Source organism: Nerophis ophidion, linkage group LG23 (assembly GCF_033978795.1).
Source record: "Nerophis ophidion isolate RoL-2023_Sa linkage group LG23, RoL_Noph_v1.0, whole genome shotgun sequence".
NCBI classification, from domain to species: domain Eukaryota; kingdom Metazoa; phylum Chordata; class Actinopteri; order Syngnathiformes; family Syngnathidae; genus Nerophis; species Nerophis ophidion.
In genome coordinates this window covers 1299079-1326623 of record NC_084633.1, presented here as the reverse complement: position 1 = coordinate 1326623, position 27545 = coordinate 1299079, and the positions used below count along the sequence as shown (strand labels likewise).

The 27545-nt window shown below is 38.0% G+C and overlaps 1 protein-coding gene across 2 annotated transcripts; it reads right to left on the bottom strand.

Annotated features, from left to right (window-relative positions):
* Window positions 1–17304: 17304 nt before the first annotated feature.
* LOC133541659 (protein arginine N-methyltransferase 1) lies at window positions 17305–27108 on the bottom strand. 2 transcript variants are annotated; one of them, XM_061885185.1, is made up of 10 exons: window positions 26966–27108; window positions 23923–24009; window positions 23676–23831; window positions 23519–23582; window positions 23270–23412; window positions 22987–23074; window positions 22011–22126; window positions 21774–21924; window positions 21206–21327; window positions 17305–19086 (listed from the first exon to the last, which is right to left on the bottom strand). In XM_061885185.1, the coding sequence occupies exons 1-10, from the start codon at window positions 26990–26992 to the stop codon at window positions 19003–19005; spliced, it is 1038 nt and encodes a 345-aa protein (XP_061741169.1). In that variant the 5' UTR covers window positions 26993–27108; the 3' UTR covers window positions 17305–19002. The 2 variants fall into 2 exon arrangements, with proteins under 2 accessions (XP_061741169.1, XP_061741168.1); XM_061885184.1 differs by having other exon boundaries at window positions 23923–24018; window positions 26966–27099.
* Between the last annotated feature and the right edge of the window lie 437 nt (window positions 27109–27545).

Below are 27545 nucleotides of genomic sequence, written 5' to 3'. Positions count from 1 at the left end.
CTAAAATAGTGTTTCCCAGTAGTAAATGCAGTGCATTCCTGCAAAACCAAAAGGCAGTAGATAACCTAAATTACTATGTTTATAATTCATAAAAATCTCATGACTTTACTGTGGGAATAATGACAATTTTAAAGCATTAGCCTAATTAACTTTTGGCTAACAATGTTTTTTGTGGCAAGTGGTTTCCGACATTGAGTGGTTATGTCTTTGTGTTTCATTACAAGCAGCTATCTAACAGCATTTAAGGCTTATATTTAATAGGTCACTTGAAGGAACCGTGTCGTGTGTTGTCCAGTGAAATGTTGTACAAATACTTTCAAGTTTAAATCCTCATGTACCACTCACATGTCTCGTGAAACACATGCATTTTGCAGATACTAGTGATGGTGACAGAGCAGTGGATGGCGTTCGTGCCTCACAGTAGTTCTGTGTTCGATCCCCGGGCTATGGGTTTTTCTGCGCGGAGTGTGCATAGTTGTTCCGGGTCATCCCACCTCGAGCACAGTCGAGCACTATTGAGCGCTGTCAAACGCTGTCAAGCGCTGTTTAGCGCTGTACAACGCTATTGAGCGCTTATAAACGCTGTTGAACATCGTTAAACGCTGTCGGGCGCTGTCGAGGGCAATTAAGCACCGTTAAACGCTGTTGAACGGTGTCGAACCCTGTCAAACGCTGTTGAGCGCTGTCCAACGCTATTGAGCGCTTATAAAGGCTGTTGAACATCGTTAAACACTATTGAGCACTGTTAAACGCTGTTGAACGGTGTCGAACCCTGTTAAACGCTGTTGAGTGCTGTTAAACGCTGTGTAACGCTGTCAAACGCTGTTGAGCGCTGTGTAACGCTGTCAAACGGTGTTGAACGATGTTGAACGCTGTTGAGGGCAATTGAGCACTGTTAAACGCTGTTGAACGGTGTCGAACCCTGTTAAACGCTGTTGAGTGCTGTTAAACGCTGTGTAACGCTGTCAAACGCTGTTGAGCGCTGTGTAACGCTGTCAAACGGTGTTGAACGATGTTGAAGGCTGTCGAGCACTGTTAAACGGTGTTGAACGCTGTGTAACGTTGTTGAGCACTATTGAGCGCTGTATAACGCTGTCAAGCGCTGTGAAACGCTGTCGACCACTATTGAGCGCTTTTGAACGCTGTCAAAAACTGTTGAATGTTGTTGAGCGCTGTGTAATGCTTTGTAACGCTGTTGAGCACTATTGAGCGCTGTTAAAACGCTGTCCAACACCATTGCGCGCTTATAAACGCTGGTGAACATGGTTAAATGCTGTCGAGCGCTGTTGAGGGCTAATGAACGCTGTTGAGCACTGTGTAACGTTGTTGAGCGCTTTTGAGCACTGTTAAATGGTGTTGAACGCTTTGGAGCACTCTTGAGCGCTGTGTAACGCTGCCGAACGCTGTGTAACGCTGTCGAGCGCCTTCGAGCACTATTGAGCGCTGTCAAACGCTGCTCTCTTGTTTAAGACTTCCCAGTACGTTTGTTCCCAAGTAGTCTGAGGTTCTTTTGTGCATCCCCAAGCGCATTACTGTTTGTTTGGCGTGCATTTTTAAGACTCTTAGTGTTTTTTTTGTCTTTGTTTGTATCAAATACCTTGTATCCACACCCCGTCTCCTGCTATCTGCATCGTGGATCAAATAATCGCTATCAGGCAACCAAAGCGTGACAGTTTTCATTTTCTTAACATTTCAAATTTCTGGAGGTGACATCATCGTGGAAATGGTCTCATTTCTTTATGGAGTTAATATAAGACTATTTTGCAATATTTCAGCGTTATTAAAGATAAACAGTTGCAGAAGTGACGTCACAAGCCAACCTGAAAACAGTCTAATTTATGTTCCAAACAATAACAAAATCGTCTCATTTGTTCGTGCTGGTTTGTGCAGTTGAAATGATCGATTACGCTGCTATAAATTGAGTTATTACAGAGTAGAAATAAATAATGATAAATGGGTTGCACTTGTATAGCGCTTTTCTACCTTCAAGGTACTCAAAGCGCTTTGACACTATTTCCACATTTACCCATTCACACACTGATGGAAGGAGCTGCCATGCAAGGCGCTAACCAGCACCCATCAGGAGCAAGGGTGAAGTGTCTTGCTCAGGACACAACGGACGTGACGAGGTTGGTACTAGGTGGGGATTGAACCATGGGTTGCGCACAGCCACTCTCCCACTGCGCCACGCCGTCCAGATTAACATTTCCAGAGGTGCCAATGATTCCAATAATTTTTTATTTTTTTTTTTGCTTTTGTTTAATAATTGTGTGCTATTGAGTTTGTTTTGATCAAACAATTGTGTTTAATAAAACAGAATGAGGAGATACTTTTTAAAACAATGTGTTGATATTGTCAATGTAGCACTCACCATAAATACATGGGGAAATGTACAGTTAATACATGTGATCGGTATCAGCCGAGTTCACTCATGGATGATTGGTATTTGAATCAGCAGCATAAAGCCCTGATTAAAACATTCCTATTTACTTTTATTTGGCACAATCAATTGTGTGTGGGCCTTCCACCTAATACCCCTTGTAATAAAAGTGAAAAATGCATTGTTGTATTGATACTGCTATCCGTCTTAAACTGCTGACTTGCAATATTTGTTGGCCTAAAATATGTAATTATAATTATTATCAGCTAATTTTCGGCAAAATCAGAAGATTGAATATTAAAGTAAAAAGTTGCCATATCGACGCATTACTGGCCCCGCGATTACTTGGTATCAGGTCGGTGCTATAATTTGCTGTATTGGCCTCCTCTGCTTAACCGTGTGGCCCCGCCCATGCTGACGTCATCCCTTTTCCCCATCTGCACTCTACCTTTAGGTGGTTCCTCGCAGGTAATTATAGCGCCGTCATCGTGGCGTGACAAGGTTGTGCGAGGTAACGAACGTATTTACCTCCTCTGCTTCTTACCCTGACATTGTTATGTAAGAGTGAAGTACAAGCCACCACTTGTCCAAAGTGCGGCCCTAAATAACATGTTTTAACCCCTCAACACTTTCAATGCCTGAACATGTGTCTTAGCTTTATGCTTGACTTCAAAGTCATTAAATCTGGAAATACTATGTTGGAAATAGTATATCAGAAACCCTCTCTAGGAATTAGGCAAGCTTCCAAAAGCTTTTTTTTTTTGGCTGTTAAAGCAGGCACGACAAAGGTCCTGACATTGAGCAACTCAAAATGCTTTTAGACAACGTTTATTCAATGTTGGTTTCTGAGGTTGATTTGACCATTGAATTTTGGTCATTTTACAACACAAGTACTACATTGAAACATGCTTTTTGATGACATTTAATCAATGTTGGTTTCTGACGTTGATTTGACCATTGAATTTTACATTTTACAGCACAAAACGATTACAGTTAGTTCAAATACATGCACTTGAAGTGAGTAACTGCTTGCTGACTGCTCACTGACTGCTTTTGTTGCAAAAAAGCTAAGTATCGTTCTATCTTTGTGCTTTTAACTGTTTTGTAGCTTTTTTTACAACTTCTCGAACATATTTAATTGTTCCATTTAACTTGCAAATCATCGCGATTTCTGTCTCACCACTCCGCCCTCAGCTAGCTAGCTGCTAAGTAACGAGGCTAGCGGAGAAAGGCAGCGCCGGTCTGAAAGAAGCTACTCCCCCGCCACCATGACCACTGCTTCCCGAAGACAGCTGGCACTCCATTCGGCGACAGAAAGTTCTGTGAGTATGGCTTCCTGCGCTTCGTGCACCTTACTCATGGATAGGTTGGCTCTGCTAGAGAGCCGTGTCCGCCAGTTAGAGCGCTGTAATTTCGTAACTTTAGATGCTGCGGACACATCTGCTAGCGTTAGCTGTAGCGAGCTAACTAGCGGTGTACCGGTTGAGACACATAATAGATTTAGCTCTTTAGCTAGTCTTACACCCCAGTCTACCAGGCACCACACTTTAGTCATAGGAGACTCCATCACCCGAAACATAAAGCTTAGCAAACCAGCCACAATTAAGTGTATTCCCTGGGCCAGAGCACCTGACATTGAAGCTAATCTTAGGGAGCTAACTCACAACAGGCCTAGTAAACACGTACGACAGGCTAATCGCACCACTAGTTATGCGAACATAGTTGTACACGTTGGCTCCAGTGACGTTAGGATGAGACAATCAGAGATTACAAAGAGAAACATAGCCAGGACTTGTGATCTCGCTAGAAAGATGTCCAGGCATCGAGTAATTGTCTCTGGCCCCCTGCCTGGAAGAGGCAATGATGAGAGATATAGCAGGTTAGTCTCGCTTAACAAGTGGCTGGCTAGCTTCTGTTGACAACAGGGACTAACGTTTATTGATAATTGGCCCTCTTTCTGGGGCAAACCTGGCTTGCTGTTGAGAGACGGCCTTCACTCTAACCGGGAAGGCGCTATCCTCTTGTCTCGGAACATAGATTTCTCTTTGAGCCACATTTGACTAACTGCACTAGAGCCTGCTAATCTGGGTGAGGAGTCAGTTAAATTAGAACTAGCCAGCGCCAGGCTGGATAATCCCTGTACACATAGCAATTTTCTTACAATAATACACAACTCACATAATGTTTTTTCTGCTATGACTATGTCAGAGTTAGACATGCGTTCTACTGAGGTGGCAAATTATGATGCGTTCAGTTTATCGCAGCACCAACTAGACAGTCTGAAAATTCCCGTCATATCAATTCCTAGATATGGTCGGAATTATTTTACGTGCACTGCGAATAATAAACACAACATAATTAATATTGCTACTACGGATAATTTTATCAAAAACTCCTTAAACCAGCCCACTACCTATATTACGGGCTTTCTAAACATAAGATCATTGTCTCCCAAAACTTTATTAGTTAATGAGGTCATTAGAGACAACAATCTTAACGTCATCGGTCTCAGCGAAACCTGGCTTAAACCAGACGACGTTTTTTGCGCTGAATGTGGCATCTCCTCCTAACTATACGAATGCGCATATTGCCCGTCCCCCTTAAAAGGGGTGGGGGGGGGAGGGGTCGCACTAATATACAACGAAAACTTTAACCTTAGTCCTAACTTAAATAATAAATATAAATCGTTTGAGGTGCTTTCTATTAGGTCTGTCACACCGCTGGCTCTATGCCTGGCTGTTATCTACCGCCTTCCAGGGCCCTATTCGGACTTTATCAGTGAATTCTCAGAATTTGTTGCTGATCTAGTGACGCACGCCGATAATATAATTATAATGATGGACTTTAATATCCATATGAATACCCCATCGGACCCACCGTGCGTGGCGCTCCAGACTATAATTGATAGTACAAATAATAAATGAACCGACGCATCGCAGCGGTAATACGATAGACCTAGTGCTTGTCAGGGGTATCGCCGTTTCCAAAGTTATGATACTCCCGTATACTAAAGTAGTGTCCGATCATTACCTTATAAAATGCTAAGTTCAGACTCATGTTCGGCAAGCTAATAATAATAATAACTGCTAGAGCAGCCGCAACATTAATGCTGCCACAACAACGACTCTTGCTGGCCTACTGCCCTCGGTAATGGCACCATTCCCAAAGTATTTGGGCTCTTTTGATAACCTCACTAACAACTTTAACGACGCCCTGCGCGAAACCATTGATAGTATAGCACCACTGAAGTTAAAAAGGGCTCCAAAAAGGCGTACGCCATGTTTTACAGAAGAAACTAGAGCTCAGAAATTATTATGTAGAAAGCTGGAACGCAAATGGCGCACGACTAAACTTGAGGTGCACCATCAAGCATGGAATGATAGTTTAATAACTTATAAACGCATGCTTACCTTAGCTAAAGCTAAATATTACTCAAATCTCATCTGCCTTAATAAAAACGATCCAAAATTTTTGTTTAGTACAGTAGCATCGCTAACCCAACAAGGGACTCCTTCCAGTAGCTCCACCCACTCAGCAAATGACTTTATGAATTTCTTTAATAAGAAAATTGAACTTATTAGAAGGGAGATTAAAGATAATGCGTCCCAGCTACAACTGGGTTCTATTAACACAGATACGAATGTATATATGGCGGATACTGCAAATATCCAAAATAGTTTCTCCCGTTTTGATGAAATAACATTAGAAGATTTGTTACGACGTGTAAATGGAAAAACACAAACAACATGTTTTCTTGACCCACTTCCTGGGAAACTTATCAAGGAGCTCTTTGTATTATTAGGTCCATCAGTGCTAAATATTATAAACTTATCACGTTCCTCGGGCACTGTTCCCCAAGCATTCAAAAAAGCGGTTATTCATCCTCTCCTTAAAAGACCTAACCTCGATCCTGACCTCAAGGTAAACTACCGAAAATCCTAGAAAAAATTGTTGCAGAGCAGCTAAATGAACACTTAGCGGCTAACAATCTATGTGAAACCTTTAAATCCGTTCAGGGCAAATAACTCTACGGAGACAGCCCTCGCAAAAATGACTAATGATCTATTGCTAACGATGGATTCTGATGCATCATCTATATTGCTGCTCCTGGATCTTAGCGCTGCTTTCAATACCGTCGATCATAATATTTTATTAGAGCGTATCAAAACACGAATTGGTATGTCAGACTTAGCCCTGTCTTGGTTTAACTCTTATCTTACTGTCAGGGTGCAGTGCGTCTCCCATAACAGTGTGACCTCGGACTATGTTAAGCTAACGTGTGGAGTTCCCCAGGGTTTGGTCCTTGGCCCTGCACTCTTCAGCATCTACATGCTGCCGCTGGGTGACGTCATACGCAAATACGGTATTAGCTTTCACTGTTATGCTGATGACACCCAACACTACATGCCCCTAAAGCTGACCAACACGCCGGATTGTAGTCAGCTGGAGGCGTGTCTTAATGAAATTAAACAATGGATGTCAGCTAACTTTTTGCAACTCAACGCCAAAAAAACGGAAATGCTGATTATCGGTCCTGCTAGACACCGACCTCTATTTAATAATACAACTTTAACATTTGACGACGAAACAATTAAACAAGGCGACTCGGTAAAGAATCTGGGTATTACCTTCGAACCAACTCTCTCCTTTGAGTGACACATTAAAAGCGTTACTAAAATAGCCTTCTTTCCTCTCCGTAATATCGCTAAAATTCGCTTCATTTTGTCCTCTAAAGACGCTGAGATCCATCCATGCGTTTGTTACGACTCGTCTCGATTACTGTAACGTATTATTTTCGGGTCTCCCCATGTCTAGCATTAAACGATTACAGTTGATTCAAAATGCGGCTGCTAGACTTTTGACAATAACAAGAAAGTTTGATCACATTATGCCTATACTGGCTCACCTGCACTGGCTTCCTGTCAGAGGTGGGTAGTAACGCGCTACATTTACTCCGTTACATTTACTTGAGTAACTTTTGGGATAAATTGTACTTCTACGAGTAGTTTTTATGAAACATACTTTTACTTTTACTTGAGTATATTTATAGAGAAGAAACGCTACTTTTACTCCGTTCCATTTATCTACATTCAGCTCGCTACTCGCTACTTTTTTTATCGATCTATTAATGTTTGTTTTGGTTAATGACAGAACTTCAAAGTAGAATCTACGCATGCCTGCGTTTCACCAATCACATGCTGTCACTGGTGACGTTGGACCAATCAAACATAGCCAGGCGGTCACATGACCCGATTTAAACAAGTTAAAAAACGTATTCGGGTGTTACCATTTAGTGGTCAATTGTACGGATTATGTACTGTACTGTGCAATCTACCAATAAAAGTTTCAATCAATCAATCAAAAGTGTAAAGGAAAAAAAGACACTTTTTATTTCAACCGTACTTCCCGTCAAAAGCCTAAAGACTGATCGCACAGTTCCTGTCTTCACAATAAAAGTGCCGCTCCATCGCGCCTGCACTAACAAAATAAGAGTCTCCCAAAGCCAGCGCAAACAATCTAGCAAGCTACGAAGTTTGCTGCCAGTGTATTTCTTGTAGAGTGTATAAAAACGAATATGGAAGCTGGACAGATGAGATGCCAAAAACCAACAACTTTCATGTGGTATTAGACAGAAAAGAGGAACTTTTTTCTCCTCCATTTGAAAACGTGAACGTCTGATTCCAATCATTGCAAGTCATCAGAATTAGGTAATACACCAACTTATATTCTTGTCTTCATGAAAGATAGGAATCTATATGTTAAACATTCATGTATATTCATTAAAACACCTTCAACATGTGAACAAAAACGGCAAAATAAATAAATATAAATTATATACTGTATATATAAATGTATGTATCTATATATATATATATATATATATATATATATATATATATGTATATATATATATATATATATATATATATATATATATATATACATATATGTATATATATATATATGTATGATTTGCGTGTGTATAAATGATATGTGTGTGTATGTATATATGAGGTAGATCACCTCGACTTGGTCATTTACTAAGTAATTGATAAACGTTGAAAAACTTATTGGGGTGTTACCATTTAGCGGTCAAATGTACGGAATATGTACTGTACTGTGCAATCTACTTTTACAAGTTTTAATCAATCAATCAAATCAATAAATGCCTACTGAGGCTATGGTGCTGTTAAGTTATTGTGGCTCAATGTGCCATTTTTTAAATTTTATTTTAATGTATTATTATTTAATATATGATATTGTTTTTGTTGCTTAAGAGATATTCCTGGCTCTGAATTTGCTCATTGCTATTTTTATGTTTTTGTGCATTATTTTTTGCCGTAATCAGGTTACTCATCAGTTACTCAGTACTTAAGTAGTTTTTTCACAACATACTTTTTACTTTTACTCAAGTAAATATTTGGGTGACTACTCCTTACTTTTACTTGAGTAATAAATCTCTAAAGTAACTGTACTCTTACTTGAGTACAATTTCTGACTACTCTACCCACCTCTGCTTCCTGTGCACTTGAGATGTGACTTCAAGGTTTTACTACTTACGTATAAAATACTACACGGTCTAGCTCCATCCTATCTTGCCGATTGTATTGTACCATATGTCCCGGCAAGAAATCTGCGTTCCAAGGACTCTGGCTTATTAGTGATTCCTAAAGCCCAAAAAAGGTCTGCGGGCTATAGAGCGTTTTCTGTTCGGGCTCCAGTACTCTGGAATGCCCTCCCGGTAACAGTTTGAGATGCTACCTCAGTAGAAGCATTTAAGTCTCACCATAAAACTCATTTGTATACTCTAGCCTTTAAATAGACCTCCTTTTTAGACCAGTTGATCTGCCGCTTCTTTTCTTTTTCTCCTCTGTCCCCCCCTCCCTTGTGGAGGGGGTCCGGTCCGATGACCATGGATGAAGTACTGGCTGTCCAGAGTCGAGACCCAGGATGGACTGCTCGTCGGGACCCAGGATGGACCGCTCGCCTGTGTATCGGTTGGGGACATCTCTACGCTGCTGATCCGACCCCGCTTGGGATGGTTTCTTGTGGACGGGACTCTCGCTGATGTCTTGGATCCGCTTTGAACTGAACTCTCGCGGCTGTGTTGGATCCACTATGGATTGAACTTTCACAGTATCATGTTAGACCCGCTCGACGTCCATTGCTTTCGGTCCCCTAGGGAGGAGGGGTTGCCCACATTTGCGGTCCTCTCCAAGGTTCTCATAGTCATCACTGTCACCGACATCCCACTGGGTGTGAGTTTTCCTTGCCCTTATGTGGGTTCTTCTGAGGATGTCGTAGTCGTATTGGTTTGTGCAGTCCTTTGAGACATTTGTGATTTAGGGCTGTATAAATAAACATTGATTGATTTCTGATGTTGATTTGACCATTGAATTTTGGTCATTTAACAACACCGATACAAGAGTGAAACATGCTTTTTGATTACATTTAATCAATGTTGGTTTCTGACATTGATTTGACCATTGAATTTCGGTCATTTAACAACACCGATACAAGAGTGAAACATGCTTTTTGATGACATTTAATCCATGTGTGTATCCCGCCTTCCGCCCAATTGTAGCTGAGATACACTGGAATAAGCGGTAGATAATGGATGGATGGATTTCTGACATTGATTTGACCACTGAATTTTGGTCATTTTACAACACAAACATGTTGAAAAAACATGCTTTTTGATGATATTTAATCAATGTTTTCTGACGTTGATTTGGCCATTAAATTTTGGTCATTTTACAACACCTATAAAACATTGAAAAATGCTTTTTGACGACATTTAGTCCATGTTGGTTTCTGACGTTGATTTGACCATTGAATTTTGGTCATTTTACAACTCAGATAGATCAAAACACTTTTTAATTACATTTAATCAATGTTGGTTTCTGACGTTGATTTCACCATTGAATTTTGGTCATTTCACAACACGAATGTAACGTTGAAACATGTTTGTTGACGACGTTTATTCAATGTTTGTTTCTAACGTTGATTTGACCATTGAATTTTGGTCATTTTACAACACAAATACAACGTTGAAACATGCTTTTTGATTACATTTAATCAATGTTGGTTTCTGACTTTGATTTGACCATTGAATTTCGGTCATTTAACAACACCGCTACAAGAGTGAAACATGCTTTTTGATGACATTTAATCAATGTTGGTTTCTGATGTTGATGACCATTTATTTTGGTCATTTTACAACACAAATAGGTTGAAACAACATGCTTTTTGATTACATTTAATCATTGTTGGTTTATGACGTTAATTTGACCGTTTACTTTATCTTTCTACAGCACAAATACAACGTTGAAACATGCTTTTTAAATACATTTAATCAATGTTGGTTTCTGATGTTGATTTGACCATTTGAATTTTTTTAGATTTCATTTAATCGATGTTGGTCTCTGACATTGATTTGACCATTGAATTTCGGTCATTTTACAGCACCAATACAAGATTGAAAGATGCTTTTTGACGACATTTAATCCATGTGTGTACCCCACCTTCCGCCCAATTGTAGCTGAGATAGGCTGGAATAAGCGGTAGATAATGGATGGATGGATTTCTGACATTGATTTGACCATTGAATTTTGGTCATTTTACAACACAAACATGTTGAAAAAAACGGCTTTTTGATAATATTTAATCAATGTTTTCTGACGTTGATTTGACCATTGAATTTTGGTCATTTTACAACCCCAATAAAACATTGAAAAATAGATACATTAAAATACTTCTTAATTACGTTTGATCAATGTTGGTTTCTGATGTTGATTTGACCATTGAATTTTGGTCATTTTACACCACAAATATGTTGCAACATGCTTTTTGACGACATTTAATCAACCTTGGTTTCTGACATTGACCATTGAATTTTCGTAATTTTACAACACAAATACAACGTAGAAACACGCTTTTTGACGACATTTTTTCAAAGTTGGTTTCCGATGTTGATTTGACCATTGAATTTTGATAATTTTACAACACAAATACAACGTAGAAACACGCTTTTTGACGACATTTTTTCAAAGTTGGTTTCCGATGTTGATTTGACCATTGAATTTTGATAATTTTACAACACAAATACAACGTAGAAACATGCTTTTTGACGACATTTAATCAATGTTGGATTCTGATGTTGATTCGACCATTGAATTTTGGTCATTTTACAACACAAATACGTTGAAACATGTTTTTTGACGACGATAATCAATGTTGGTTTCCGACGTTGATTTGACCATTGAATTTCAGTCATTCTCCTGTCCAATAATGGCGGTGACAAACTCCAAGATGCCAAGATGGCAGGCTTGATACAGGAATACATGATTTTTAATGTCCAAAAAATGCAAGAAAAACACAAACCAGGAACCAGGAGACAGGAAACTGCATACCAGGTGAACTTGAAACAAGAAAACTGGAGACAGCAACTAGTCCACAGCATATAGGAAACCGCTCACAATACTCCAGCCCTAACTGGAGAGCAGGCAAGGAAGGAATAAATAGCAACCGCAGTTTAGGGGAAACAGCACTCAGGGAGACAAGCAGGAAACTGAACAAAAATCAGAGCGCTGACAGGAAATGAAACAGAGGAAAAACCAAAACCAAACAAAACAAAACCGTCAATGACAAGCCTGACAGTAGCCCCCCTTCTGATAACAGACACCAGACGTTCGAGATAAACAAACAAACAAACAAAAAGTCCAAAGTCACAGGCTGATGGAGGTAGGACAAGGCGGTGGACCGCAACCAGCGGCGAAGAGTCAGTCGGCGAGGGCGGGTTTAACAATGTTGGTTTCTGATGTTGATTTCACCATTGAATTTTTGTCATTTTACAACACAAATACAAGGTTGAAACAACATGCTTTTTGACTACGTTTATTCAATGTTGGCTCCTGATGTTGATTTGACCATCGAATTTTTGTCTTTTCACAACACGAATGTAACGTAGAAACAACATGTTTGTTGACGACGTTTATTCAATGTCAGGTTGTGATGTTGATTTGACCATTGAATTTTGGTCATTTTACAACACAAATATAACGTTGGAACAACATCTTTTTTGACGACGTTTATTCAATGTTGGTTTCTGACGTTGATTTGACCATTGAATTTTTGTCATTTTACAACACAAATAGAAGGTTGAAAAAACATGCTTTTTGACTAAATTTATCCAATGTTGGCTTCTGACGTTGATTTGACCATTGAATTTTGGTCATTTCACAACACAAATGTAACGTTGAAACAACATGTTTGTTGACGACGTTTATTCAATGTTTGTTTCTGACGTTGATTTGACCATTGAATTTTGGTCATTTTACAACACAAATACAACGTTGGAACATCTTTTTTGACAACGTTTATTCAATGTTGGTTTCTGACGTTGATTTGACCATTGAATTTTTGTCATTTTACAACACCAATACAACATTGAAATAATTTTTTTTATATTTGACGACGTTTACTCAATGTTTGTTTCTGACGTTGATTTGACCATTGAATTTTGGTCATTTTACAACACAAATATAACGTTAGAACACAATCTTTTTTGACGACGTGTATACAATGTTGGTTTCTGGCGTTGATTTGACCATTGAATTTTTGTCATTTTACAACACAAATACAAGGTTGAAACAACATGCTTTTGGACTACGTTTATTCAATGTTGGCTTCTGAGGTTGATTTGACCATTGAATTTTGGTAATTTCACAACACGAATGTAACGTTGAAACAACATGTTTGTTGACGACATTTATTCAATGTTTGTTTCTGACGTTGATTTCACCATTGAATTTTGGTCATTTTACAACACAAATAGAACGTTGGAACATCTTTTTTGACGACGATTATTCAATGTTGGTTTCTGACGTAGATTTGACCATTGAATTTTTGTCATTTTACAACACAAATACAACATTGGAAGAACATTTTTTATTTTTGACTACGTTTATTCATTGTCAGGTTGTGACGTTGATTTGACCATTGAATTTTTGTCATTTTACAACACAAATACAAGGTTGAAACATGCTTTTTGACTACTTTTATTCAATGTTGGTTTCTGATGTTGATTTGACCATTGAATTTTGGTCATTTCACAACATGAATGTAACGTTGAAACATCTTTTTTGACGACGTTTATTCAATGTTGGTTTCTGACATTGATTTGAACATTGAATTTTAGTCATTTTACAACACAAATACAAAGTTGAAACATGCTTTTTGACGTTTACTCAATGTCAGGTTGTGACGTTGATTTGACCATTGAAATTTGGTCATTTTCCAACCAATATCCTACAACACAAATACATCAACATAGTTTTTTACGACGTTTATTCAATGTCAGGTTGTGACGTTGATTGTCAGGTTGTGACGTTGATTTTACCTTTGAAATTTGGTAATTTCCCAATACTTATTGAACGTTGGACATCAACGTTGTCTCAATGTACAAATACAACTATTTTGCAGTGTTGTTTCAAAGTTTGTTTTAAAGGGCATGTATCAAATCAATGTTGTATCAATGTCTTAATTGTGCCTGCTGGGAATGTAAAAATTCTAAGTCCTTGATATTGTCTCAAATCTTAAAATGTAACTGTTATAAGTATTTGATCAATACAAAATAAACAAGGAAAATAATGCTACCACAAATGTATATTTTTTCAATTGAATACATTTTTTTAAAGACGTTTTTAGGCCACCTCTATGCAACCACAAGCTTTGTTAATCTGTGACCTATTTTGGGAAAAGTTTCATCATAATTGTTTTACTAATTATTGCAAGAATTTGTTTGAATCCGCTGCTCCTTCACATCGAGAGGAGCCAGATGAGGTGGTTCGGGCATCTGGTCAGGATGCCACCCGAACGCCTCCCTAGGGAGGTGTTTAGGGCACGTCCAACCGGTAGGAGGCCACGGGGAAGACCCAGGACACGTTGGGAAGACTATGTCTCCAGGCTGGCCTGGGAACGCCTCGGGATCCCCCGGGAAGAGCTAGACGAAGTGGCTGGGGAGAGGGAAGTCTGGGTTTCCCTGCTTAGGCTGTTGCCCCCGCGACCCGACCTCGGATAAGCGGAAGATGATGGATGGATGGATGGATGTTTGAATCGATTCTCAATCGAATCATCATCCCAGGAATCAGAATCGGATCAAACTATTAGATGCTCAAAGATTAACACCCACTACTCAACAGAAAAGTTTAACTTGTCACGTGGCGGAACGGAACTAAAAATACTTGTATCGTAAATCGATTTTTCCCCACTGAAATGAATTTAATGGCTATTAATTTGTTCCATGCACCCCAAAAACAAGTCATGTAGTAATAATTTACAGCATTTACCTCGCAGGTTATTCTTTTTGGACCCCGGCTTTAGAAAGATTATGAAAGACTATACTTGTTCTGTTTCGCCAAGTGGGCAAAACGCACACCTCGGTAGTGTTTTTCGATTATAGACACTCTGACGAATCTTACGGGGTTCACTCAGACGTTCGCTAGACCAAAGTATCTGAAAATGGCTAATAGTTAAATTTTTTGTTTGCAACTTAAGAGCAAAAAATTTGGTTACGCGACGGCTTGTTTCTCAAAAAATTAACTAGCAAGTAGAGTATTTTGAATGAACATATGCTTCTCGAGAAGTTAATTTGGAAGTACATTTGTGGTATTAAGCACAGAATAGTCAATGCAAGACTTAGCATGACATTTATATAAGTTAATTCATTAAAAAAAAACTAAATACTGGTCTTTGAAGTAATTGCACCAAAACAAATAACTCAGAATAATACAGTCGGCAGTACTACATAGTAATGCAGGGGGCGCCGGTGAGGCATATGTATCACAACAATAATTTTGAATGTCCACACATAGCGGTAAAAGACAGGAAGTTTTGGGAAATTTACGAATATTTGCAGTGGAAGATTGGATAGTGTGTATTACTCGGGCTGTGTATCTTTGGGTGCCCCACGATTCAATTCAATATCGATTCTTGGGGTCATGATTCAATTCAAAAGCGTTTTGTTTTTTTTCAATTCGACACGATTCTCGATTCAAAAACGATTTTTTTCCCAATTCAAAAGGATTCCTTATTCATTCAATACATAGGATTTCAGCAGGTTCTACCCCAGTCTGCTGACATGCTAGCAGAGTAGTAGATTTTTGTAAAAAGCTTTTATGATTGTAAAGGGCAATGTTTTATCAACCGATTGCAATAATGTAAATTTGTTTTGACTATTGAATGAACCAAAAATATGACTTATTTTATCTTTGTGAAAACATTGGACACAGTGTGTTGTCAAGCTTATGAGATGCGATGCAAGTGTAAGCCACTGTGACACTATTGTTTTTTTAAATAAATGTCAATGAGGAATTTTTAATCACTGCTGCTAGGGGTGTTGGAAAAAATCGATTCAAATACGAATCGCGATTCTCACGTTGTGTGATTCAGAATCGATTCTCTTTTTTTTTTTTTTTTATCTATTTTTTTTATCAATCCAACAAACCACTACACAGCAATACCATAACAATACAATCCAATTCCAAAACCAAACCTGACAAAGCAACACTCAGAACTGCAATAAACAGAGCAATTGAGAGAATACACAAACACGACACAGAACAAACCAAAAGTAATGAAACAAAAATGAATATTATCAACAACAATATCAATATTAGTTATAATTTCAGCATAGCAGTGATTAAAAATCCCTCATTGACATTATTAGACCTTTTTAGAAATTTAAAAAGAACAATAGTGTCAGTGGCTTACACTTGCATTGCATCTCATAAGCTTGACAACACACTGTGTCCAATGTTTTCACAAAGATAAAAAAAGTCATATTTTTGGTTCGTTTAATAGTTAAAACAAATTTACATTATTGCAATCAGTTGATAAATCATTATTCTTTACAATTATAAAAGCTTTTTACACAAATCTACTACGCTGCTAGCATGTCAGCAGATGGGTGTATCCTGCTGAAATCCTATGTATTGAATGAATACAGAATCGTTTTGAATCGGAAAAATTTCATTTTTGAATCAAGAATCACGTTGAATCGAAAATAATCGAATCGCGATCTCAAAAATCGATATTGAATCGAATCATGGGGCACCCAAGTATTTGCAGCCTTAACTGCTTCTGGAATTATAACTAATATTGATACTGTTGATATTCATTTTTGTTTCACTACTTTTGGTTTGTTCTGTGTCATGTTTGTGTCTCCTCTCAATTGCTCTGTTTATTGCAGTTCTGAGTGTTGCTGGGTCAGGTTTGATTTTGGAATTGGATTGCATTGTTATGCTATTGCTTTGTATTAATGTGTTGGATTGATTAATTTAAAAAAAAGAAGTTTTTTTTAAAAATGAGAATCGATTCTGAATCACACGTGAGAATCGCTATTCGAATAGATTTTTTTCCCCACACCCCTATATATTACCACTAGAGCAGTGCTTCTCAAACACCAAAAAATTACTTATATTAAAACAGTCTTAACGTTCAAACTGTATGTAATCTTAGTGGCCAAAAATGTTGCATTACCGTAAAAAACAGAGTTTTAATTAAAATTGAGGCATACTTCTCTACAGTATTTTAATTTAAGGTTTGGTCATTATGGTGGTACATAAAAAGTTATGTTTTCTGAGGTGGTACTTGGTAGAAAAGTTTAGAAACCACTGCACCAGAGGATTACAAGAATTTTTACCCCACTCACACAAAAATTAATTACTGTCCAACTTAACGCCAGGCAAGAGTGGGAAAAAAATATCTGCTTGGTGCAAACATGTGTCATGGAGAACTGACTAGAGGTCCCAATGTGATAATTTTTCCATGGAGCCCCAGAACTCTTGGCAGCAACCCTGCATTTTGGACACTGAAAATGTAAAAAAAAATACTGGTAAAACATATTTACATAAGGGCAGGAGTTCCCAGTCTTTCCAATGTTTTTAATATAGGGAAATTTCATTACACAGCAACAAACAAAACGGTTTTATGAACAGGTGGATGTGATTACATGGCGCGTTCTCATGGAAGAACATCGCTGGCATAGATGAACAATTTCCTCCATTTGTGGAATTCTTAAAACTGCATTTCTTCCTTTATTTTAACTGTACAACAGTGTGCTTCTGTAGATTGTTTGGGGGGAAAAACAGATGTGGTTTTGATGCTGGGATAGTTTGCAGGGGTTGAGAAATTTAATTTTAAGACCAGTTCTCTATTCATTTTAATCGGAATTGTTAAATGCTGGGCAAAAAAGTTTTCAGCTGAAGGCAAACACCCATTTTAATTTGCAATGGTTTGAATTAGATGAGAAATGCAGAGTTGTGAAGTCTCCACATGAAGTGGAAATCATTTGCCAACAAATATTGGGTATTAAAAAAGCTGTAGTTTTCCATAACATTACACACAATTTATTGAACCTGTTAATAAATGGTGTAGGAAAAAAAAAAGTTTTTTTTTTAGTCCAGAAAATGTTAAGAATGTGAAACAAGCCAGGATGTAATGAATGAGCTCAAACTTTAAATTTCAATGTTTGCAAAAATGGAATCTATTAGGTTAGAAAACACTGCCAAGATTAATACAGGACACTTTGAATACTCATAAACCTTACAATTTCAGAAAACATCCAGACTAGAACTGCTGCAAAACAAGTTTAATTTACAGGTTTAGTTTTATTATAAAAAAGCAGCAGAATAAAAAAAAAAATACAAAACAAAGTCAGTGTGGCCAGTCATGTCTGTTGAGGCCCAACTTAGTAAGTTCAGTTCAAATCAACTCAAAGAGCCTCAGACACAATACTAATTGTGCGAGAACACACAAGCTCCAAAGGAACAGGTGTGGAGCCATGTGAAACAGCTGGAACCAGTCAGTCTTCTTCCTTCCTTCGTGCCCAGCAGTTAACACTTGCATTATGAAAACACTAAAACAACTTACTTTGAATCATGACATTTGGTTCTCAAAATGATTTGACCTGGTAAAAGTAATATCAGGGAGGACGGCCTGCTTGGTGATGGACACCACTAGGACAGAACCTACAAGACCTACTGTCACCATTATGGGACAAGAGAATAAGGCAAGCTCGCTACACATTGACCATGTTCTTTAAGATGATTTCAAATCTCTATAAAGTCAATGTGATCGTAAGACAAAGCCTCTTAACTTGGAGTGCGTCTTATCAGTTTGGGTTTAATACTAGCTAGTTACGTTTCCATAAAGAATCTAGGTTGCTAGTTTTCTTAAAAAAAAAAAAAAAAAAAACAGGAACCCACACGCCTACAGCTTTGACAAAGTCCAAAGAAATAAAAGACGGCAGTAAGTGACTCCAAGCAGATGTGTCATGGGGAGCTGTAGTGTTTGTGTCTACGGGTCTTGCATGTGCAAAGAATGAGAGAACAAAGTGAACCCAAGAGGACGTCGGTCACAAACACGAGATTGACTACTGCGCGAGTCGTACTGCCGTCTCACTCCCCAAATTGTGAAAAACCCTAAAGATGAACAGTATTTGAGCAAATGGTTGAGGGGAAATGTGTTTAAAACGTTGCTGCAGGGGAGTATTTAAACTGTTTCAACACTCCAAGTCGGCCTTTAAAGACAAACTAAACACCGAGAGATAAGAGAGGCCTCTAACGCATCCTGTACTCGGACGTCTTGGACACCTCACAAAGTTGACCCTTGAAGTCGATGTCGACGGTGAAGTCCAGGTCTCTCTGCAGAAAACATTGACATCAAGGAGTAACATTAGTGGTTACACTTGCAATGAACATTGACTTGCTTGCATTATTTTTTAAGAAGACAGTTGACTGGTGTTTCTACTTTTAGTATTCACCGCTTCTTTAATTCTACACAGTAAGAATACGATTTCAATTAAAACTACATAACACTTAAGATGTGAACTTGTAAATTGAGACTCATTCCCTATGAAAAAGGAAAATAGATAACCAAAATATACAGTGGAACCTGTTTATATTGACTGGCAAGCTGAAGTTGATATACCGGTAAACATTTAAATTTGCTGTTTCTTGAACATTTATTGTGACTTTTGGAAGAGACATAATGAGAATATGTTTTCCCACACATTGAGGTGTGGGAAAACATTTCGGGGTCTGTTTTTAATATACTTTTGACCGGTTGGAAATCAAGGACGACTTCCGCACCTGCGCAAAGTGACTGCTACCTCTGTGCAGGAATAGTAGTGAGCAAGGCAGTACACAAAGTTGATAGTTAAATTAGTTTGATAGATATTAAAATCATGAATTTCAATTCAGTATTGTACCATCAAAACTCAAATCAACTTTGAAATATCATTCAAAAGAAAAAAATTATATTAGTAATGAATAAATGGCAAGTAAAATAACCCATCCATCCATGCCTGTCTCTTTCATTAAAAATTGCAATAAAATAAATCTTTTGAAATTTTTGGAATTTGTTTTCTCACCTTTTACACTTATTTTACCACCAGCACTTGATTTTGTGCCATATATTATTAACTACAAAATCCTCTCATTATTAATTAGTGTGTTTTTTTTATTAATCATTAGGTGCTTTATACTTGTGTACGGTTGTTTTCTGAAACCTTTTCTTTTGTTAGCGCCGCACATCGCTGTTAGGGAAGTGTGCTGTTCTGTGTTAGACAAGTAAAGAGACAACTTGAGGCTGTCGAATAAAAAAACAAAAACGTAGAGCCTCTCATGTTGCGACAGCTTTCCTGTCTGTACATTGATCTTACATCGATGAGTTCGTTCACAGCAATGAAAGCAGGTGGGTTGTGACTGTATGGATTGTTTTTGCTTCGTAGTTTGATCGCGGTTGCAAGCGGCCGCTTCAACATTGTTTAGGCGGGTTGGTTGAGTGTTTTGAGAATGAATACATGATACCAGGAAACATTTTCCCAAAGAATAATCATTTTCTCACAATTATAGCATTTATGTCAACTTCCTTGATATCATTTTATATTTTATCAGTAGATTCTGTTTTATTGGCAAATTATGTTACATCTGCCCCTACTTTTGTTGAGTTTAGTGATTGATTCGGCATACTAACACGATGTCAAAAAGTGGCAACTATGGTGAGTTACCAAACTTGTATTACACTGTCTTGTTTTCACTTGAAACGGTCACTTACTCCTGTTACAAACTCAGGAATTTGCATACACGCAGCAAGGCCCACTAATCGTTTTTTTTTTATTATAATAAATATTATGATCCTTACAAGCCAAAATCAAAAATATATACATTTTTCAGTCCTTTGTTATATTAAAATAGTTGGAGAACTAGTTTGGTCATCGATTGGTTGTCTAAAAATAAACTTCACCATCAGCGACATATTTGACCAGGAAAAATTAGATGTTTACATATGCCGCCATGTTTTATTTTAAAAGCTTGTATTTTTTTCCAAAACAGCCAGTTGTGCACATTTTAAATGGACACTGATTATGTTGCCATTTTTGTCTTTGGGTGACTTCGAAATAAAGTAAATACTAAAACACAAAGTAAAATGAACTATTTCTCATACAAATAACTGGTTTAGGCCTCAAATTTTGTCAAAAAAAGTAGCTGATCAGGTCTGTGTCGATATAAACAGGCAATTTTTAGTAATAACACAATAGACCATGACGAGATGACTTAGCCAAGAGGCAGGGTTGTCGACAAACAGGATCAACTTAAGCGGTTTCCACTGTATTTGACAAGAGCATGAAATCAATGATCCATTATGGCGTTTTCAATAAAATGACATCGATGACAATATACTCCAGATGAAAAGTCAGCCAGAGAAGATCAATATTAGCCAAATCAACACTTCTTCCCATTACAATGTGTCAACACTTACATTATTCTTGACGTTTGGCTTCATGCTGATGGTGCCCAAGATCTCTTCTCCTATCTTGACAGTCAGGTAATCATCCAAGTAGAAGACGGTCTGCTTCCAGTGTGTGTAGGGGGACTCTGGGCCTGTAAGAGGACAAGTTGTGTTGAATCCAAGAGACTATTTTAAACTAATGCTGTATTTAGTCGCATATAAAAACCATCGTAGGACAGGTACTGTCATGGGACCACAGGTGCAAAGAGGAATGGGCGAAACCACAAAGATAGGTGTGCCAAGCATGTGGTATTGTATTCGGAAAGACTTAAAAGGCTGTTTGTAATTGCTGGCAAAAGTGAATCAACAAAGTATTGAGCAAAAGCTGCATATGCTTACAATAGGTACATGTTATTTCTTAGTTATAATACATTTGCATAAAGGTCTAAAAACTTGCACATTGTCATTATGGGGTATTGTTCGTAGAATAAGGTTGTAACAAAGAGTGAAGCACTGAATTATTTCCAGATGCACTGTACTTGAGACAGTGAGACGTGGTTTATGATAGTGTCAATATTTGTCGCAATTGGATACTCACTGGTAGAAAAGCCGGTCCTCTTGTGACAGCGAGTGAACTCGATGTTGAAGTAGGTAACGAGTGCATGGATGTAGTCGTTCTTCTTAACTTGCAGGCAGAATGGTGAGGTGAAGGTCAAGTCATCTAACTTCACTGTATAGATGTCCACCTCCTACAAACAGACGAAGTGTTAGTATTTGATGTGAAGTCAAGACAACACTATTGACAGCTCAGACCAGTGCGAACAGTTTTACGCACTTTGATGAGACAGGCGCTGGTAACCAGCTGCTTGGGGTCTACCACATCAACCAGGGGTTCCTTAATGGCCACCTCCTTGATACAGGACATGTCAAATCCATACACGTTCTCCCACCCTGTAAGAAAAAGGAAAATATTTAAAAAGGGGCCCTATTTTGCAAAACCAACTTTTAATTGATGTGAGCTGCTTATTTGTATTTAGTATTTTTTTTTCTTCATGTAATCCAATCTTGATTAATATCAACATTTTAATAGTGTTTAACCTGCTAGTGTTAAAGTGTCTGTACTTAACTAAAAAAACTAGAGATTAGTCCAATACATTATGAGTGAATAAACCATAATATGAATTGTAGCCAAGATAGGCACCAGCGCCCCCCGCGACCCCAAAGGGAATAAGCGGTAGAAAATGGATGGATTGATGAAATAGCACAGTAATGTACATGCTTTCAAGTAAAAGAAACAAGGATGCAACAGTTATTTTAACAATGGTGTCTAAACTTTAGCATCAGAAGCAGTCAATTTTTAATTAACTCAGCGAAAAAATATAAAACGCGGCATTCGCCATCGCATCCACAACTGGCTAGCATTAGCAGGACAATGTTTTTCACACATCTTTGGAACATGTCGCCCTTGAAATTTGCAGTGAGGCGTACAAGTCATTTATTGTTCAGACCTAAGATTAAGTTTAATTCTGCAGTACATTTTAACTGGAAAAGGAGCAGGAAAACCTAGACTGATTGGCTAGTGTCAAGACACTTCTGCCATGTTTGATCAGGGTATTATGATCAACCTTAAATTTATCACGATCATCCATCATATACTTTTCCAGGCATAGGACTGGTATACATTTTTGTATATCCTTTTACATTTTGATAAATATTTGGCCATAGCTGCTTAGGGCAAAAAAAAACAAAATAAAAAAAATACACACCTATTGATGTTTAATAAAAGATTGAATGGGCGACCAACTACTCACAGTGAATTTTGTAGTCCTTGTACTGTCGGTCTTCAATGGCAGTCACGTAAAGAGTTGCCCTGTCCGGGAAAATTAGTCCGTCTGGCTTCTGTTACAGCACAAGAAGGCGGGGGAGGGACAAATTATCAGATTAAGCACAAACACTTGTGTAGGCACTGCTAACAGCAAGTGTGACATTTCAAATTAAACTACAATAATTCTGGAGTTGCAAATTGCTGTACTAGTGTATTTTAGCTGTAATGGTATATGTTTTCTTGATGGAAAACCTGCAAGTCATACATACCAGCCACTTGTCCCGGGCATAGATGACTGTATTGAGCATAGACTCGTAGAAGAGACAGTAACCCATCCACTCAGATATAATGATATCTACTCCGTCCACAGGCAAATCCACCTCCTCCACCTTTCCTTTAATGATGGTCACCACTGAAGATTGGATTAAAATTATACAGAGTTTTATAACGACAGACAGAATTAATTGTCTCACTTTAAAATAGTCACTGCATGATTATAGTTTGAAATATCCACTCACCATCATCCATCTTATTGGCCTTCACTATTTTCACAGCGTAGTCTGAGATGCTGCTGCACTCAATCTATGCGGAAACACAAAAGAGAGCAACGTTTGAAATCTATACCACCGCACCTTGTCCATGCACTCATTTTGGGGGGTCAACAGACAAACCTACCCCTATAACTTTTTTGGCTCCAGCCTTGGCAGCAAACATGCAGAGAATGCCCGTCCCACTGCCCACATCCAACACCACCTTATCTTTAAAAAGATGCTTGTTGTGAAACATTGAGTTCCGGTAGGTCAGCGTACGGACTTCATCTTTAAGCATCTCCTACAACATTAAGGGGAAAAAACATCAGAAGGATTAATATTATGTAATAAACAGACAACTGCATTTGTATAAAAAGCTGTTTTGTTTTTACCTCATGGATGCCAAAGTGTGCGTATGAGTCAAAATAATAATCCTTTGATGTCATATCTTCAGCAGCAGGCTTTGCTGTGTTAGCTCCCTGAGAAACCTCAACAAAAAGATGCACAATTACAATCTATACCTATCACAAATTATTAAAATAAACCAATTAGTTAAAACAAGGTGTCGCAATGCATCATTAGAAGAGTGAGTGTCTTTAGACATCTTTCAGTGTTTCCCATACATGCATTTATTTGGCGCAGGACTGTATTTTCGGTTTTCCCCTTGTAATTCACTCTCGACTAATACACCATTACATTAAAAAACAAACATCAGAAAAATCAGCTATGTTATTACATTGTTCCATTCAGTCTGGTGGTAGACTGCAGTTTACCAGAGACCGATTCCTTATGTCTGCTGGTGTTTTACCTCACCATTTTGTAGCACTTAATATTTGTTTAAAACAATGTGGGTGGGGAAAACACATTTTAAATAAAATATATACATTAGTATTATCCACTATCTAACCTCAAAAATATTCAAAATGAGCTGTTCAGATTGAATCTTTACAAATAGTACAAATTAACTCAATTGTCTATACCAGTGGTTCTTAACCTTGTTGATGGTACCGAAACCCACCAGTTTCATATGCACATTCACCGAACCTTTCTTTAGTGAAAAATAAAATGTTTTTTTTATTTTCAAATTCAAGACAAAGTTATTTTATTTTATTTTTTAAATAGTGCACAACATCACCTTGTTCATAGAACAAAACCTACACAGTGCATGAACTCACAACAAATTACACACAAACTAGATGTAAAATTAGAGGGACCATTGTTTGGGGGGTATCCATAATACTTTTTATTGTCATTCAAATGTTAACTTTACAGTGCAGGTACGGCGATAGGGAGATGTTTTTAGTTACACGATTGATTGAATTAAACTTTTTTTAGTAGATTGCACAGTACAGTACATAATCCGTACAATTGACCACTAAAATGGTAACACCCGAATATGTTTTTCAACTTGTTTAAGTCGGGGTCCACGTTAATCAATTCCTGAGTCTGGTGTGTCTTGACCGCTGCGGAGGAGGCTCTGCCAAACCCCTAAGGCAGAGTCACTGAACACCTAGGGTTCGATCGAACTCAGGTTAAGAACCACTGGTCTATACTTAACAGGATATTATGAGGAATAATTTACCACCACAATTATATCTTAAGATAAATGGGCAACATGAAAGTTTAACATCCATCCATTTTCTACTGCTTGTCCCTTTCGGGGTAGCGGGGAGTGCTGGAGCCTATCTCAGCTGCGATTCGGACAAAAGGCGGGGTACACCCTGGACAAGTCGCCGCCTCATCCCAGGGCCAAGACAGACAACATTCACACTCACACACTAGGGCCAATTTAGTGTTGCCAATCAACCTATCCCCAACCAATTGGAAATAACAGGAATGCTAGAACTATTTTATTCTAACTGAAGGGTCATTCATGTATACAAGCTTATATTATTTAACTGTGCACCATCTTTATTTATCCTTTGTAATAAATTTACCAAACAACATAGGTAGTGACCTTTGGATGGTCCTATTAAATTTCACTATTCAGATTTAAATATAAATCCAAATGAAAAACTAATTGATTTCAGTAATTTGAAAAACAATGGTTAATCTCGAACATTTTTTTTTATGTATAGAACAAATGCTGTCAGCTACGCACGTTATGCAATGAATGTATAGGTTAACACAGTGGTTCTCAAAGGTATGCCAAGGGGTACGTGAGATTTTTTTAAAATATTCTAAAAATAGCAACAATCCTTTATAAATATATTAAAATATGGATGTAAGTTCATAAACTGTGAAAAGAAATGCAACAATGCAATATTCAGTGTTGACAACTAGATTTTTTTGTGGACATGTTCCATAAATATTGATGTTAAAGATTTCTTTTTTTTGTGAAGAAATGTTTAGAATTAAGTTCATGAATCCAGATGGATCACTATTATAATACCCAAAGAGGGTACTTTAAGTTGATGATTACTTCTATGTGTAGAAATCTTTATTTATAATTGAATTACTTGTTTATTTTTCAACAAGTATTTAGTTATTTTTACATATTTTTTTCAAAATAGTTCAAGAAAGACCATTACAAAATAGCAATATTTTGCACTGTTATACAGTTTATTAAATCAGAAACTGATGAAAAACTATCTCTTTTTTCAACTAAAAATTATTTGTTCTGATTAGGGGGTACTTGAATTAAAAAAAATGTTCAAAGGGGGTACATCACTGAAAAAAGGTTGCGAACCACTGCCTTAACAAAGGATGGAGCACATGGTGAAAGTACTGTGACGTGATCTTGGCCTTCATCACACTAGCACAATAGGTTGGACATTATATAAAAAATATTGACATAAACGACAGACTTTAATAACTTGATATACTCGCCGCTTTCTCCCTCGCATGTTTGTGTTTGAGGTAAAGTTTAGCTACCACGTTGTGTTATTCTGCCGTTGTAATGCCACTCGTTCGCCCGCCAACAATGGACGATGGTGAACACCATGCGAAATTAATTATACACGGCCATAAAAAAACTGAACGCGATGAATTACATTCTTTAAGCAATCCATAACAATTTAGAAACATTGACCGCAGAGGAATGACTCAACACCTCTGAATGATGCTAACTAGCTAGAAGCTAACATGTTGGTCCCCATGCGGTCTCCACTTAAGACACCGAACCCAAAAGCGGGATTATCTTATGTAACGTTTGGCTCTTAAAATGATTTAAAAGACGAATTAGACTATAAGGTGGTACGAATATGAAGACGACAGCTTATATCTGGCAACATTTTTCATATAAGGCAATTTATTAAGGTTCATAGCCAAATTAAAATGGATGAATCACCCGGTGCGTAATGTGCTAACAAAACAGCTAAACGCGGAAAATAAATAAAAACGTGTATCTATACCAAGTAGGCGACAGATTTAAATGCAAAACATCTTCAAATGATCAGTTAGTCGTGTTGTTAAATAGAATTAAAACAACTGTACCTCCATCCTCTCTGGTGGCGCCGCCATTTCGATCTGCGGCCTCAGTGAGTGAGCTCGAACAGAGTCCAGCTGTCCTTGCGCCGCCTAAGAAAGCTTGCTTTCGCTCTTCTTCGCAGCTTGGTAGCTCGAGTGGGACTGGCAATGTGTGGTGTCGCCCCCTGTGTTCGGAGAAACTAACTACAGCTGGTCATGAACAGAATTGAAGTACATTGTGAACACTCAGATAATTAAAGTTAAAGTACCAATGATTGTCACACACACAATAGGTGTAGCGAAATTATTCTCTGCATTTGACCCATCACCTTTGATCACCCCCTGGGTGGTGAGGGGAGCAGTAGCTGTGATTTAACCCCCAATTCCAACACTTAATGTTGAGTGCCAAGCAGGGAGGTAATGGGTCCCATTTTTAGAGTCTTCGGTATGACTCAGCCGGGATTTGAACTGACAACCTATCGATCTCAGGGCGGATACTCTACCCCAGGGGTAGGGAACCTATGGCTCTAGAGCCAGATGTGGCTCTTTTGATGACTGCATCTGGCTCTCGGATAAATCTGAGCTGACATTGCTTAACACGATAAGT

What these genes read in the sequence shown, in the direction of transcription:
- LOC133541659 (XM_061885184.1), bottom strand. Translation starts at nt 26,992, where the DNA reads ATGGCGGCGCCACCAGAGAGGATGGAG. An exon ending in CGCCACCAGAGAGGATGGAG is followed by an intron (nt 24,019 to 26,965) that starts GTACAGTTGTTT and finishes CTTTTTGTTGAG; the next exon opens with GTTTCTCAGGGAGCTAACAC. An exon ending in CAAGGACTACAAAATTCACT is followed by an intron (nt 22,127 to 22,986) that starts GTGAGTAGTTGG and finishes TTTTTCTTACAG; the next exon opens with GGTGGGAGAACGTGTATGGA.